At 34.2% G+C, this 17,897-nt stretch overlaps 1 protein-coding gene across 3 annotated transcripts in view; it reads left to right on the top strand.

Annotated features, from left to right (window-relative positions):
• CNTN1 (contactin 1) overlaps nucleotides 1–17,897 on the top strand; it is a gene marked incomplete at both ends in the record, with an annotated part of 193,938 nt that overhangs the window by 37,884 nt on the left and 138,157 nt on the right. For all 3 annotated transcript variants that reach the window (XM_080705114.1, XM_080705115.1, XM_080705116.1), the window contains 5 exons: nucleotides 16–140; nucleotides 805–922; nucleotides 5,299–5,449; nucleotides 11,553–11,680; nucleotides 11,989–12,164. In XM_080705114.1, the coding sequence (XP_080561240.1) occupies nucleotides 16–140; nucleotides 805–922; nucleotides 5,299–5,449; nucleotides 11,553–11,680; nucleotides 11,989–12,164 (698 nt within the window). The remainder of the gene's footprint in view (nucleotides 1–15; nucleotides 141–804; nucleotides 923–5,298; nucleotides 5,450–11,552; nucleotides 11,681–11,988; nucleotides 12,165–17,897) is intronic.

The following is a 17,897-nucleotide window of genomic DNA, read 5'->3' as shown; positions in this document are numbered from 1 at the left end:
GTTCTTGCTTCTTAGCATATCCTGAGTGGGTAGAGCATATCAATGACACGGAGGTGGACATAGGCAGTGATCTCTATTGGCCTTGTGTGGCCACAGGGAAGCCCATCCCCACAATCCGGTGGCTAAAGAATGGATATGCGGTACGTATGATCAAGAGCCTTGTTGTCCATGAGTCCATGTCCAGGCAACATTTTGGGGTAGTCCTGGTATAAATTTAGCAGAAGAGTCAATAGCATAAAGGTATTTGGCCCCTGGAAGATAAAACCTCCATTTATAAAGCAAGTAAGAAACTAAACATTAAGTAGCTTCTTCCAGTTTGAACAGCTTTCTGTAATCTTATCTTTACCTTTTCTCTCTCTCTCCTTATTTTCTCCTTTGTTCCACTTTTCCCCCTTCTTCCCACTCATCCATCTCCACTACCTGATATTGTCCCCTCTTTCTTACCACTGTGTCCCCGAACCCCACAGAAACAGAGGTAAGAGAGACGCTCTAAGTCCTACCTTTATCCCTGGGGACAAGTAGCAGCAGTGGGATTGGTCTGCTTTCCCACTGTAAGCTCCCAGCTGGTCCAAGAGGGGAAAAGGTGGCCTCTCAGCTCTGTAAGATGAATAAAACAGCCATTTGGCATGGTAAGTGGGTCATTCTTCCCTATGCCATGAAAATCCCACTCCACGCATCTTAGGCAATAGTGGGGGCAGATGCACATCACATAGCTAAATCAAGAGATAATCAAGTCCAAGCCTAAATGAAAGCATTACTATTGAAGATTATCAAGACCATGTGTTTTACTTTCACTCTTTTCAGTATCATAAAGGGGAACTGAGGCTGTATGATGTGACTTTTGACAATGCTGGAATGTATCAGTGCATTGCTGAGAACACATATGGAGCCATTTATGCAAACGCTGAGTTGAAGATCTTGGGTCAGTACCATTTCTAATTTCTTTTAAACATTAATCAAGAAAGCCATGTATCAAAAGGTGATTGAATATTTATAGGTCACATTTGATTTCACTCTACATTTTCTAATTGCTCAAGTCAAAAACTTTTGAAATGTGTTTAGAATAGAATGGCATTGCTTTCCTTTTCACTGGAGGACATTTAAATGGAAAACAAGTGACTAAAATTTTCTTCTCTTGACTGAAAGTTCCAAATGTAAATTTTATGTTATCAAATTGTATTATTTTATTTTTAATTAAGAGGCTGAACTTTCTAGTAACTTGGAGAAAACATTAAGTATTTTATTTTGCATGTGCAGTTCTCAGGGATGAATTAAGGGAAATTCTACCATAGAGTTACACCTCCAGCCCTTCTTATTATTTTTTTTGTTTTGTTTTGAAACAGGATGTTGATAGGTTGCAAAAGTGTCATTAGCTTGCTTGAGGTTGTCCTCAAACCTGAGATTCTCCTGTCTTGGCCTCTCAAGTACTGGAATTACAGGCACCCACCACCATGACCAGATTCTAATGGGTTTTTAGCATTTTTTAAATAGTAAAATATAATTTATACATGTCATTTTTGACAAGTCTTGTTCTTTTATATCTATCTCCAGATGAGTCTTTACCACGTTGGCTTTACCTAGTCTTGTACCTACAGTTACTACTTGACATGCCCGAGACATTCCTCAAGCACCCTGCCCCAAGCCTAATCCTGCTTTCACAGTGATTTCTTATTCTGTATGAAAACTGAAACTCTTTGTGACAAAGTATTTCAACTTTCCATCCCTCACTCAAAGCTATCTTTTCTCTACATTTGTCCTTTCAATACTTTGCATCCAGGACATGAAGCATTTCTTCTCTGTCCTATTTTCATTCCTTTTTACTTTTCTTGATATGTGTTGTCAACATCTACCCCTTCTCATATGTACAAGCATGCACACACATGTCTACAGATTCCCTCTACTGCTTCTCCTAATCATATTTTATTCCTGAACACTCACCTCTTTTGTATTTGGTGACTCCCAAATCTCATACCTCCTAGACCATTTCTTCCTATTCCCTTTTTGTCCTCTTTTCACTCCATCCTCTGCATGGCTAGAAATCTTGCTCTCTCCCAGAGTTATATTCTTCTGGTCCTGTTGCATTTTCTTTTCATATCTTTTTACATATTCTATAATACCTCATTTATTAATTTTATTTTTAAAATTATTATTTTTTTGTTTTTCACTTTCTATTATATTGATCCTATAATTTAAATCTCTGTCCCACATATTTACTCTCAAGTTCAGACTCTATCAAGTTCAGACTAAATATAATTTCTAGTAGAAATGTTCATCCAGGTATCCTCCCAAGCAACTCAAACTTACCATGGCTGAGAGTGAGTTTAGTATTCATTACTCACAGCCACATATTTTCCTCAAAGTCTCTCTGTTCTTAAGATAGGCAGAATCTCTCAGATGCCTTCCCCCATTCAGTACAACTACAGTACGTCTCTTGGTCACATCAACAATATTGCTCATATCCTCCACATTTCTTATTTTCATTGCAGCTGCTTTAACAAAGCCCTCATTGTATCATACCCTTTTCATTTGATCTGAAGGAGTTGTCACTGGGTTTAGTCAGACTAATGAATCCAGGTATCCAGGCTTCCACTTCCAAAACTGGTAACCAAAAACATAAAGCAATGACTCAGGGCAGCCAACTTTATTTTTGATACACCTAAAAGAAACTATTGAAAAACACTGTGTCACTACAAATGGAGTGAAACTGAAAGAACATGATAGGAAATAAGAAAAATTTAAGAAAGTGGTCAAGAGTTAAGGTTGTGCTGGGCATGGTGGCGCACGCTTGTAATCCCAGCATTTTGGGAGTTTCTCAGACAGGAGGATCACAATCTGTGGACAGCCTTCACAACTTAGTAAGGTTCTTTGCAACTCAGTGAGACCCTGATTCAGAATAAAGAATAACTAATAGGGTTGGGGATATAGCTCAGAGGTAGAATGCCTCTGGGTTCCATCCTCAATTCTGCAAAAATAAATAAATAAATAAATAAATAAATAAATAAATAAATAAATAAATAAATAAGAGTGAGTTAAGGTCGTCTTCATTTTTACTTCCCCTGACACTTATTGTAATTCAGAAGATAATATTCCATTTGTTCTTTCCTAAAATCATTGGTAACATATTTACTCTAGTTACTTTGCATATCAAGCAAGCATTGCAGGCTCAGATAGATGCCTTTGGTACATTTTGAACACTTTGACACAAAAATGAAGTGAGTTCAAATTTTTTTCACAAATGTAAACTTTCCGTTTGGTTTTCTTCTGGGAAGTTTTTATTCATCTTCATATATTTTAACAATAATATGAAAATTCATCAGGTCATACTGAAAGATCTCTTTAAATTCAAATCATTTACTGCATTCATGCAGTACTTAAGCAAACTATTTGAGCATTTTGAGCCTGAGATCAATAGCTCCTGAGCATATTTATATTTGTTTGGAATTTTGGGGGCGGCCCTGGAATTTTTCTTATTTAGTGTCCTTAGGATAATGCTTCTTTCTCTGTCTCTGCCCCATCTCTTTCCTTTACTTCCTGAATTATCTATAGTTAATTCATTTATTCTTCTACCAAATATTCATTGACTGCTCACTATATAACACATTCCGTTATGTAAATAGATGCATGTGATGCAGTAAAGAACAAAAAAGACAAGATATGAATTATACTATCTTCTTCCTCGTTGAGGAGGAAATGCTCCCTTTAACCTTACCCCTTCCAAACTGCATGGGGACACAATCTAGATTCTACTGCTAGAAACCAAAATATCATCTAAACAGTCATTTAGAGGATTATACCACAGCATTTCATTAAAATCTGAACTGATTCAAGGAAAAAAAATATCTTAGTTTCTAGGTGGATTTCAATTTTTAAAATACTATCATATTAAATTTACTTTACCTTTTATACGCAATGCCACCCAAATTGTTACTGAGCCCATATAAATACCAGACATTATATCAGCTATACGAGAGAGGGGGTTGGTTACTTCTTTGTTGCTGATTATCAAAATTCTGACTAAAGGACCAATGAAGTAGACTAAATCCTTGCATTAGAAAGTATCTTTCAGAGTGGCAGCAGCAACACTTAGGTACTTGTTGGAAGCACAAAACCACAGAACTCCTGAATGGAAATGTTAACAAGATCCTCAGATGATACTGAAACACAAAATCCGAGAATTACTGGACTAGATAAAGAACAGTCAAACCCCAGATAAATGTGTACATAGGACTAGAAAAGGCTGCAAGAAGGGTCCAGTTACAGATGACTGGAATGTGTGGCTTTGGATGAAGATAGCCTTCTGTAGTCCCTAAAGAGAGAATGACCCTCATGATACTCTTTATCCTGACTTCATAATTACTACTCTGTACTTTAGATGAGAGAAAACTACAGCTGAATCATATACTCTTTAATTAATTGACTGGATCCATAATTTCAACTGATGTGTGTAGTCATGAAGGCTGGGATAGCTCGGCTTACTTTTTAGCATCTTTCAGTGTCTGCACACAGCATGCTCAGCAAATGTGTAATAAATGAAAAGAGCATGCTCTGAAAACCTAGAGTCAAATTTGAATCACACCTAATAAAAATAAGAAATACCTATGGAATTTTTGCTAAATTATATAATCCTAATAGACTTTAGTTCTCTTATTTGTAACCTAGTTTGAATGAACCATGGTTCATTCAGAGCGTGATTGAGAGAATCAACAATGACACAGCATCTGTATCTCTGTGTGATTTCCTCCATACTTTCACTTAACTTTCCTTTTGGAATTGAATCAAAACAATTGAATTAAAGGTTTCCTTTTAGTTGGATGTGTACACAACATAACTAAAATTTATAATAATTAATCTAGGAATCCAAATTATTATTTTTGGTGAGTCTGGGGATTGAACCCAGAGGCATTCAACCTTTGAGCTACTCCCCCTGCCCTATGTTTTAATCTTTATTTTGAAACACGGCCTAAGTTGCAGAGGGCCTCACTAAGTTGCTGAGGCTGTCCAAGAATCACTATTCTCCGGTCTCAGCCTCCCGAATGCTGGGATTACAAGCATGTGCCACCACACCAGCTCAAATTATATTTTTAATTGTGTAAATTTTATGATATATATATAGAAGTTATTTTAAAAAGAAAAAGTATTAGGTCTGAAATGCCTATAGACCATGACTATTCATATTTACTGAAATTAATCCTTTCTACTAACTACTAGTCAAAATGGAATAAAACATGCTATAAAACAGAAGGAATATTTGGATTTTGTTATCAAAAAGAGAAAACGAATAATTTGTTTTCCTCTTAGCTTTAGCTCCGACTTTTGAGATGAATCCTATGAAGAAAAAGATCCTGGCTGCTAAAGGAGGAAGGGTTATAATTGAATGCAAACCTAAAGCTGCACCTAAACCAAAGTTTTCATGGAGCAAAGGAACAGAGTGGCTTGTCAACAGTAGCAGGTCAGTTTGGAAACTAGAAATCTAGTTAAATGAACTATTTTTACGTACTTCACTGGCGCATCATAACAAGGTGCAGAGTAACAGAAGCATGCAGCAAACACTTCATGTGTTTCCCTCTGGATTCAGGAAGCCTTTCAACATTATTGACATAGTGTTGTTTCTTCTACCTTTTCTGCATAGAAAATACTATAGTTCTAAGGTGAACAGAAGTACTTGCCTATCCAGGTCAGTATCTTTTATAATTAGGATTTAATATTCAGGATACTATCACTTATAAGGAATTTGGAGCAGTAAAGCTCAGGGATGTTTATTCTGGTTGGTTATACTTTTCCTAAGGCCACACAGCTAATAAACAATGGAAACTCTATTGTATCCCTAAGAAGGGCATTTGTATCTACTCATATCTGATTTAATTTGATACAGTTAGCTTACTAAATATTTTGGTAGGGAAATAAAATGATGATTTTAAAGCATAATTGTGTTCTTTCATCTTAAATGAACAGGATGTTCTCATCATCTCCCCAATAAGTGGGCTGTCTACCAATATTTTGATGGTTTTGGTATGAGACAAAAAACAAAGTATAATTTGTGCATTATTGTAAAAGCCACATTGGATAGTTTATGTAAGTTTCCTAGAGCAAATTATATTTATATTGAGCACTAAATAATGAGAGAGAGAACGCCATGGTGGAAAATAGTAGGAATAGCATGTGGAAAGGGACTATATCCCAGGAAGTGAAGGCAGCACTGCAAAGGCCCTGTGGCAGGCAATGTAGGGTGTGTAAGAAACTGCAAGAACTAAAGCTATTGTGACTTGTGTTTAGGGGTAAATGGAGAAATCTTTTAGGAGAGATGACACACAGTGAACCAGATAATGGATGACAAAATTGCTTAGGCTCAGGGCCTTGAGGGTCATGTGAAAATGCTTGATATTTGTCTAAAGGCTTAGACAAGGGAAGAATGAGTTTTTTTTTATCCTTTGAAGGAATACTCAGGCAAAAGGAAAAAAAAATAAATTTTCATAATAACCCAACAAAGCAAGATGGGTATTATCAGTGCATTTTGATATATTGAAGGCCTAGCAAAGTTAAAGTGACCTTCTGAAAATATATGATGTTCTTCATCAAATAACTTCTCAACAAGAACTTGAACTTGTGTCATGTTAATATAGAGTGAGAATATGCCAACACAGTTCTCCTATTAGGATGATCACAGGAATACTGTTTATGGGGCAGTCAGAGCAGGGCAGGCTTAGAACAGTTTTACCAGAACATATTGACTTTTTTTTTTTTTTTCAGAGCCCAGGTTCCTTCCCTCTTGGGGCTCCACAGTGGTCTCAAAGTTCTCTGTATGCTGCTGGCAAGAAACAGTGGCTGTGCTAGTGTCTGTAGATCTGAGTCAAGACTTTTAAATTTAATATATTTGCCCTAAGGATCTTTATGACTGTATCAAAATTATATTAGAGAAATTCATGTTAAAATAAGAGTTACCATTTACTTTGCCCTATTTAAGGTGCTCATTCTCCGAGCACTTACAGTGTAACATTCTCCACTAGTCCCTGTCAGTTCATTCTACCCTATAATGGAATCTTACTCTGTCTCTGATGAACACCAGTGCTGTGGGCTGTCCAACTATGAATTTTCAGAACCGTGTCTCATGGATACATTTTTCCTAAATATCAACTTGTATTGGAGGGGAGATTGATCTAGCTTCTAAATCTTATAATTTGGGTTATATTATAATCTTTTTGAAGAATTTGAAATCAAATTCCATTACTTCCATGATGAGTCTAGAAGTTTGCTCAGTATTTTAATTTATTATTATTTCAGGATAAATATAATAAATATAATGTTTATATTCAGATATATAATAGTATACATAAGTAAAAATTTAAAATTTTGTATATTTAGAAAATAGATATATATTGAAAAATAATGACTAACATTTATTAAGCATAAATAGAATCTTACTTTGATGAATATAATTAAAAAATTAGTTCCACATAATTAAATTATTTCTGCCTGATTAGTAGCCTGTAGAATGGCTTACTATTTACACTGAGTAGGGAAGAGTCATAAATCTTGATAAATCATATTTACATCTCAATTGTTTGATTTTACTTGGGGCTTAAATGACATACTTTATCCAATAGAATTTCTATGTAATTCACATAATTTAATTGTTAGTTTATATCCATAGACTGGATGAAGCTCTCAAGTGACTTTTATCTGAGATATTCCTGTGGGAGGATCCTCATGATTGTTTCCTGCTTCAGATTTCATATGTTCTGCCAGTAAATATATTAGAGACTGTACTGGAGTGATTTTGACAAAAGCAACTGACTAATTTGTTAAAGACTGAATTGTTCCTCACATGTTGATTGATCCATATCATATTATCTGGAAATAAGGATAAAACCTGAGAGCTAGATTCATTTAAGAATGAGGGATATTATTTTTTAAAAATCAAATTTCCTAAATATTTTTATGTTTTTGATGGGCAGTACTAAGGATTGAACCCAGAGGAATTCTACTTCTAAGCTATACTCCCAGCCCTGTTTACTTTTTTATTTTGAAGCAGTCTCTCTATTTTCCTGAGGCTGGCCTCAAACCTGCAGTCCTCCTTTCTTCAGCTTCCAAGTACTGGCATGTACTGCCACACCCCACTAAGTTCTCCAATATTCTTACTGAAAAGTAATTTTAATGCCTATAGAGAAGTTCCTAAGGGTATAGATTACACAACATAAAAAAGTATACATAGTAGTGTTTCACTTAACAATGGGAATAAATTTCAGAGAAATACATTTCTTTAGTGAGCATTCTTACTGCTATAATCCAAAACAACTGATCATATAATTTAGATGAAGAAAGATTTATTTGCTCATAGTTCTGAAGATTTCAGGATTGTTTCCATGTGAGGCCAGGTATGTGGAGCTCAGGGCATTGCAGCAGGAAGCAGAAAAGGAAAGAGCAAAGGCTCTGCTCTCACAACCTGGAGATTGGAAGCAAGAAGAATTAAAGACTTATGTTAGTCCCCAAGCACAGCCCCAATACCACACCCCCAGGGACCTGCCTCCTCTAGCCACATCCCATCTGACTAGGTTACCACATAGTAAATTCATTAAGATGGATTTATCTGTTGGTAAAATTACAGCCCTCATGGTTTAACTATATCAACTCTAAATATTAATATATGAGCTTTTCAGGGGACATTCTATATCTAACTATAACATACATTGTTAGATGAGTTTATTATTGTGTGAACATCATAGTGTTTGTACAATGTTAGGCAATGTAATATGGCATACTATTTTATAATAGACTGTGTTTTTAACAAAGAGAGGAATTGTACTCAAATAATTATAAATATAGTATAGAAAATAGATGAACCTGTAACACTCATTTCTTAACATTATCAACTATAATATAGTATGCATTATTGTGTGTGCTATACTTTTATACAGCTGGCAAGGCTATATGTTTGTTTACACCAGCATCAGCACAGATATGTGAGTTGTGGCTGACATTATAATGACTACATCATTAGGTGATAAGAAATTTTCAACTTCATTAAAATTTCATGGGGCCATTTTTGTATATGTGGTCTTTCACTGATTGCAACAGATATGTGATACATTACTAGTTACCCTTTAAAAATGATGAAGATCATCTGTAAGCTAACATATGTAAGTAAACTAAAAATGTTAGCAGGGATTTCAGAAACAGTAATATTTACACTGTAATTTGATTAGTTTATTCATTGTTTCATTTAAAAAATAAATCAATGAAAAAATGTAGAAGTTTAGCAAGGACTTATACTAGACCCTAATGAGACAATGTATGGACTATTAATATTAGTCTGGCATTAAAATGTGTTCTCCCAGATGCAGATGTCAGGATAGAACTGGCTAAGTAAGATTTATTAATGGCAAAATCTGAGAGGGAAAATAAAGAGGACTCGGTAGAAGCTAAGGAGTCCACTGACTGAGATGTGGGTCTGATCCCAGATGAAGAAGAGAGGGAAGGAAGGAGAAAAGATTGGGTTGAAGGTTGAAGGGATTTGGACTGCAGTGCATCTCTAAGAGTGTGGTGAGGTCGAAGCTGAGTGCTTAAGGGAAAAATGCCCCTCAGATGAGTAGAGTTCAATTTCTTTCAGGAACAGGCCTCCTTATTACTTCTCTCATGCTTAGTGACTGCCTGACAGCAGCCCATAAAAAGTGTCCCTGTGGCTGAGCATAATGATAGATTTTTGAGCAGTGTCTAAGGAAGTGGACTCCTTATACTTTCTCACAGTTGGAGAGAGAGAACATTCCTAAAGCTTCCAGAGCAGCAAAGAAAAACTTTTATTTTTATATTACATTGATATTATATTTCTTATTTAAGAACAAAAATTAGTCTGAATTGAGTTTCAAGCTGGAACTGAATAGGTAAAGAAAAGAAACAAAATCCTGGAACATAATATTAGTAAAATTTTCAGTATTATGGAGACTTCTATGAATAAGATGAATAAACATTATTTTTCTTTTTCAGACTTTATCCTTAAAATAGAATGTAAGTTTTTGTGTTTTGTGCAAATCTTCAAAGATAAGGTTTGAAAACAATTAATATAAAACAAAAAAAATCCAATGACAGGCATTTAAATATTGATTCTAAGTATGAGGGACTATAAAATAAGAGTTAGTTTTTGGTCTCCAGCCTGTAGGGAAGAGGCAGATAGCCTGGGGAATAGGTACAATATGAAAGATTTTAAGTTATGTTCAAAAAAGTATTTCTTAAATACTATTTTGTTACAAAGGTTATAATTAAGAGATATTTTATAATAGCTTTCTTTAAAAGCTTCTAAAAATAAAAAAAAAATGTTTACACTTCTCTTTAGCAGAGGAAATGACAGGATGTCCCAACTTCAAAGTATGAATTAAAGTCCTGAGGTTGCATTTCTGGAAGACCTGGGCTCATTCTTTCAGGCCTACATGTTTGAACCTCTTCCAGGGTGTCTTAAATCTCACTTTATGGTGAGGTGTGGAAATCCACTTGCAGCATAAATTTTCATGTGCTTTCTTCAATTTATTAAAAAAAAAAACCTGAGCACCTACGTACTATGTGCCAGGAACTTGGTTTAATCCCCAGCAACACAGTAGGTAGCTAAATAAATAGTTATTGAATACTGCCAAATGCCTTCTTGGTGATTAGCATCTTGATACTTAATGAATGCTCACTTTAAATACAGAATTTCTGTTTTTAATGAATGGATGAGGAGCTGATAACAATGTTGGCGAAAATGCCAATGAGCAGTGTCCTTTTATCCCATCACTTAACTGTTCTTTCAATGGCTATGTGACTGATTTCAACAAAGAAAATATTATTAACAAAGAAATTTTATGGCATGTACCAGGTGTAGGGGATATATTCAATAAGTAATACACAATACATGTTTCTGATATCAGGATGTTGCAGTGTTGTAACTAGCTAAGCTGAAGAAATTTCAATAAAAATGTATTAAGAAAAAAAATATGGGCAGAGAAATAGGATATGGAATACCAACAGACCAAAGCCATGTACATGTGAGCAATGGTGTACATGTATACAGATATGTGTACACCTACTAAAGAACACATAATACTAACTTGAATCATCCAAAAGACATTTAATAAACCTGTCACTGGGATAAACCCTGAAGGATTCCAGGAGCAAGTTATGAAATTATCTGGAGCCTCATAGAACAAAGGACTATGGCATTTACTATAAGATGGAAAGTCAGTGGACGGTTTAGAGCTGTACATTGACATACATGACTTAGGACACCTATGTCAACCTGTCTGGCCGACGTGTGGGAAGAAGACAACAGAGAAGCAAGAGTATAGACAGAAGGTCTTTGAGAGGACCCAGCACTAGTTCAAGAAAATAGCAAATATTGCTTTTTAAAACATTGTCCGTACAGAGAAAGAATATTATATATGACATCTAAAATATTTCAACTACAAAATATCTTATGGTCAAGTGACTTGTATAAAGTGTAATTAAATTGTTTGTGTTTGTAATGTAAAGAGTTTGATAATAAAGTTTTGTATTAATTTTATAAATTAAGCATTTTTTTGTTTCAACAGAATACTAATTTGGGAAGATGGTAGCTTGGAAATCAATAATATTACAAGGAATGATGGAGGTATTTACACGTGCTTTGCAGAAAATAACAGAGGAAAAGCCAATAGCACGGGGACTCTTGTTATCACAGGTAAAAACTGATATTTGATTAATTTTTAAGTCTTGTGGTGCTTACATTTCTAATGTACTAAAACACATGTGATTCAGGATTAATCTTCTAAAATTGTTCATATATCGATAAGTTTTTATTTCAGAAGTTTTCTGAGCTTTCTAACCTTTTGCTTTATAAAATTATTCCTAGTTTTGGATATAAAAATGTCTTATTTTTTGCACAGAGAAGTTAAAATGCATTGGTTGTTACTTTCCTAATGTACTAGATAACACAGTGTTTTAAATTTTCTTGATTTGTGCTTTACTCTTTTATTTAAAAATGTATAGATCCTACACGTATCATACTGGCCCCAATTAATGCCGATATTACTGTTGGAGAAAATGCCACTATGCAGTGCGCTGCAGCCTTTGATCCTGCCTTGGATCTCACCTTTGTTTGGTCGTTCAATGGCTATGTGATTGATTTTAACAAAGAGAACATCCATTACCAGAGAAATTTTATGGTATGTGCATAAACTTTTATCTTATTACTATCCCAATAATTATTTTTGTCTACATTAAACTTCTGCTTCTGTAATGATGTTTTATTTTTCTTGATACCTCAAAACAGTCAAAAACACTTTTCATAGTCTCCTTATATTGATTATATATGTTTGGACCCCTCTATATGGGCTAACTTTAAAAATTTTGGTAGAGATCTTGATTATTAAATATTCTTTGTGTTTAAGTATGTTTTTCATCTCTTATAATAAATGCTATAGTGATGTGTACTATACCTCATTATATATGTAGGCTCAAATGCTCCACTTTAGAGCGTGTGTGTGTGTGTGTGTGTGTGTGTGTGTGTGTGTGTGCACATGTGTGTGCACTTTACCAGGAATTGAGTCTAAGGGCATTCTATCTCTGAGCTACACTCCCAGCACTATTTTATTTTTATTTCTAAATAGTCTTGCTATGTTGCTAAAGCTGCCCTTAAACTTGTGATCTTTCTATCTTAGCCTCCCAACACTTTTACTTTAGGTGAGGTAAGAATAGAACTATAATTGATTATAATGATTAAAGTATATATTTTAGTCTGTGAGGATAGATTGGATGACTTGAAGAAATATTCCATGAAATTTGAAAAAATGTATCTATACTTTAAAAAGTTGAAATATACATGCTACACATCCAGTAATTAAACACGGAAACAGAGTCAATGTACAGATATGAGTAAAATAGAGAGAAAGGACTAGGAAGTTGTGCAGAAGCAACTGCTGCCATAGATGCATCCTTGTTGCATTGAGAAACTACCAAATTTGCAATGCATCTAATATCTGAAATATATACAGAATTAAAAAACTCACCGCTAAAAAAACAAATAACCCGATAAAAATGGACAAATGAACTAAACACTTCACAAAAGAAGAAATTCAAATGGCCAATAAATATGAAAAAGTGTTCAACATCATTAGCAACTAGAGAGATGCAAATAAAAACTACACTGAGATTTCACCTAAATCCATTTAGAATGGCAATCATTCAAAACACAAACAACAACAAATGCTGGTGAGGATGTAAATACCACACAATTTTTACTCATTTTATGAAAAAGAAGAAGCTAGAGGCCTTACTTTAAAAATAGACGTTTGAATTTGCTTAGATTATTTGGGGTTACAAATTGAATAATTCCAAATCTATAATTTGGAAATACCAGTATAGTTGGTAAAGTGGTTGAGTAGCTGCAAGTAATTACTACTAGCTATTAGGACTATCTTCCAAAAGGTGGGTCAAACATTTCTGATATTTTTATTTAGAATAATAAATAAAATAAAAAAATTTATGTAAGTAAATTTGGGGACATAAATTGCTCCAATTAAACTTTATATTTGAGCTTATATACATTCTGTAAAATAACAGTTACAGTGTGCTGATTGGTATAAATATCCAGTGTGGAAAAAAATTAAAATAAAAACAGCAAAGGAGAATAAAGGAAGGAAGAAAGAAAATAAAGAGTCCAGTACCTTTAAGAAAAGAGGAAAATAAAGAAATTACTGGAATGGTAATTAATTCAGAAATAAATAATAAACTTTAAAAGTAGATCCTAAGTATATGAACCCTCATTGTCACTTACTACACTTATCCTGTTGCAGATAATGGCCACAGAGGTTTGACAGTTGCTTCTCAGCTTGTCCCAAACAGGACTGTGACCACAGGGCCTTCTCAGTGATCCATCTGCCATAGAAAACCTACTCGCTGGCTATATACACAACATAACAAAAATATCTAATGTACATTTTTAGTCCATAGATGGACAGATGGATAAAATCTTCTGAATTAAGGAAAAAACTCAGTTAAGAATAATTTTTTAAAAAATATTAAACTTGATCCTATAAAAAGCAATATTTTCCCTAGTCATCGTCTTCATCATCATTGTCTTCTTCGCCTTCTTCTCCTTCTCCTTCTCCTCCCTCCCTCCCTCCCTCCCTTCCTCCTCCTCCTCCTCCTCCTCCTTCTTCTTCTTCTTCTTCTTCTTTTTTCTCCTCCTCCTCTTCCTCCTCCTCCTCCTCCTCCTCCTCCTCTTCTTGGTGATTTTGGGGATTTCTACCTCCAAAAAACACCCCCAGCTCTATTTTTATTTTTAGTTTTTGAAATAAGGTCTCACAAAAATTAGGCTTTGCTACTACATAGAAATATCAAAAATGACCCACCTTTTGGGAGATAGTCCTAATAGCTAGTAATTAATTCTGGGCTTGTTAATACTTAAGGGTAGCTCATCCTACTTAAAGCTTAATGAATAAAAACTTAATAGGGATTATCTGGTATTAAGGACACCAAGTCTGAAAGATCATGGTTGACTGCATTCATCCTTTGTTTAAAATTGTATGTGCGAAAATTCTGTGCGTGGAAGGGTGCATGTACTTGCATGCACATAATGTTTCTTATATAAAATGTTTTCATTTTATTTAATTTTTGCAATATTTTAATAGCTGGATAGCATTTGTTTACTTAAAAATATGTATTGAGCCCATACCACAAACAAGTGCAGTGAGAGGCAGTAGGGTAATAAAACAGACAGACACCAGTTCAAACAAATAACAGATGCTCTGTGAGTTTAAAATACTGTGTACATATATACTCCTATCACTCTGAACTTCATTATGATGTGATATTACAATGTACAAAAAAAAGCATATTGAAATTTTTAAAAATAAACTGCAGTTACCAAAAATGATGTCATTGTCATCATTTTAATAATTTCAATTTCCAGAAATTAATATAAGACTTTATAAATAACAAAAAGTATCAAATTTTATTTTTTCCTTCAAGAGTTTCATTTTCCAATTTACTTTAAAACATTGTTTTCAATAATTATGCTTTGATTTTAGCTTGCTATTCTTAATTTTGACCACTAAGTGGCAGCCTTGTATAGGATTTTGGATTTCAAATTTCAGCATCTGCAATAATCTGAAACTTGAAACCTTATTGATGAAATTAAACAATGGTATTTTCCTGTAGTTTTGAATAAATTGTAAGATTATGGGTTATTTTAAAATTTTTTCATTATGCTTTTTCAATTCCAGAATCATATAATTTATCAGAAAAAAGTAACCATACATTTTTAAAGAATTAGTGAGCACTAAAATAAAAAAATAAAAATAATATTGCCATTACATTTTCAGTCCTACTTTAATGTAAAATGTCTTGGATTAAATTATTTTTGTAAGGTAACTTTTAATTTGAAGGCTGTGGTTACATACTTAATATTGATTTGTAAAATATAAGCAGCCTAGAGTTTAGCAGTCATGTATGCTACATTTATTTAATATTTAATATTGTATTATTCGTTTATAGCCAGCAAACTTAACTTGTATGTAAAAAATGACTAAACCCCAGAATTTAATAATTTGAAAGCATTGGTAAATCAGTTACTAAAGTAGCTTGTCAGCAACCATATTATGTTAAAATTATGTGTCAAATATACATTTCCCAAGTCCAATTATATGACAGCTCTGCTTTGATTTTCCAATTTGATATGTACTTATTCCCTTAGTTATTACCTGAATTTATAACACTTTTCCCTCTGGAAAGGTTTTGAGTATCAAAAAACACAGTAAATTGCAATGTATTGTCTTGTTCTTTCATGATGGCGCCTGATCTGCAGATTTTTTTTTTTAACAACTGCCTAAATTTGACATGCAAGTTGAGTCGTTTGCTTAGATGATATTCTCAAAATCATCATTCTCATGAAGCAGGAGTTTCTCCAGCTTCCCAGTTCTCTTACTGTACTCTATTTTTTCCTGACGCTATTATTACAAACACATAATTGTAATCCAGCAAGAAGTTATTGCAATTCTGTTAGGAATTCATAAATATCCTATGTGTGGTTCAGAGGCTCTGCCACAACCTAACCTGAGTACATTAAGGTTACTTCATCGGGTTTCCAAATCTGGTTACTTCATAGTATTTTTGTGAGAATTAAATGAGAGAATGCTCATAAAGTACTTAACACTGGTCTTGTGTATTGTAAGTGGTTGCTATGAATACTTTTTACAATAGGGAAATTATTCAGCATTGAAAATTTCAGAGACTTTGGCCAGATAGTTTGTTTTCTGGTAATGAATTTCAGTTTTTCCCAATTTAATTCATGCATGGCTCATTTTACAGAATACCTGGTTTGAGATAATAGTCAATGTTTGTTGAATGCTTATTATTTGGCCAGCACTGGGCTAAATATATCTCTTGTTCTCAGTTGATCTTATTAGTAATCTTCACTGGAGTACATAGCATTGGAAATTTCTCTGTTTTTAAGGTGAAGAAACTGAGGATTCAAAAGGCTAAGTAGCTAGGCAAGAGAAATCATGCAACTATTTCATGGTTGAGGGAGGATTTGTTTTTTTTTTTTCTTTTAACAATTTTTTATTGAACATAAATAGTATACATTTAAACTATATTTGGTGCCCTCTCCCCCCCACCCGTTTTCCCTTCCCCCCTCCCACCAATGGTTGTCCAGGGTAACCATGTCTTATTCATAATTTTACACATGTTCAGATGTAGACCCTCATTAATCAAGATCAGCCTTCTTGAGGGAGGATTTGAAAACATGTGAACATGTGGTTCAACTGCTTGATCGTGAGATCTTCCTTACTTCTGGTTTCAATTCATAAATTAAGGTTTATATCTATGTGAATTTAAATAATTATTCTCCAGTTTTTGGAAACACTACAAGATAATACTGTTCAACTTATATTTTATTCTATAATGTTTAATAAGTATTGCTCACTTAGGCTATCCAAAACAATTCAGTCTTCTCACATTCTTAGCAACTTTTACAATATGCCCTAGGTCAAGGCTAACTTAGAGTTATTGGAAGTTCATAATGGTCTTTATGTAGGCAAGTGTATGCAGTGCCTATGTTCTGATATATAGGTGACACCATTGAAGAAAACAAAAAGGCTTCAGGTAAATGAGGAGACATACCAGGAGAATAGTGAAAGGGGATCTGTGGAGGAAGGTGCGATGGGAAGGGAGACTTGATGAAGGGTTCATTTCAAACAATACCATGTATATGTGTGAAACTATCAAGACCAATTCCAATTTTATGAATGGGGAGGAAGAGGGAGGGAGCAGGCAGATGCACTTGCACCCGAATATGTATATATATTATATAATATAATATATATATATTATATTTATATATATTATATACGATAGAAACATATACATGTTTCTATAAAACCAAACCTCAAAATGATGTATGACTATAAAAGTATATTTAAAAAATAGTAATAATAAAATAATAACCCTTTACAATTTACAATTTAGCAAGACCTTACTTCAAAGTGAAAAAGAAAATATGACTGGGGGTGTATCTCAGAGATAGTATGTCCTTGGTTCAATATCCAGTACTATAAGAAAGAAAGAAGAGAAAAAAGAAGGAAGAAAGTAGAAAGAAAGGAATAAAGAAAGTTTTTTTTTTTTTTCCTTAGGATGTTCTGATTTTTAAAGAATATATTATGAGGGGTTAGGCCGGTGCTGGGGCCAATGGCCGGCATCGGAGCCTGCCATGAGGCAAGGCCACTACTGGGGCCTCCAAGGCTGGGATCGGAGTAAGCTGAGGGGTTAGGCTGGTGTCGGGGCCAGCGATACTAGAATCGGAGTCTCCCATGAGGATGAGGCCAGTACTGGGGCCGTGAAGAGTGGGATCAGTACTTGCAATACGGCATGCACAGAGAAATATCGCAGAAAATAAAAAT

The sequence above is a fragment of the Muscardinus avellanarius genome (genome assembly GCF_963383645.1).
Source record: "Muscardinus avellanarius genome assembly, chromosome: 11".
NCBI classification, from domain to species: Eukaryota; Metazoa; Chordata; class Mammalia; order Rodentia; family Gliridae; genus Muscardinus; species Muscardinus avellanarius.
The sequence above is the reverse complement of the archived record's forward strand: the minus strand, read 5'-3'. Positions and strand labels throughout refer to the sequence as shown.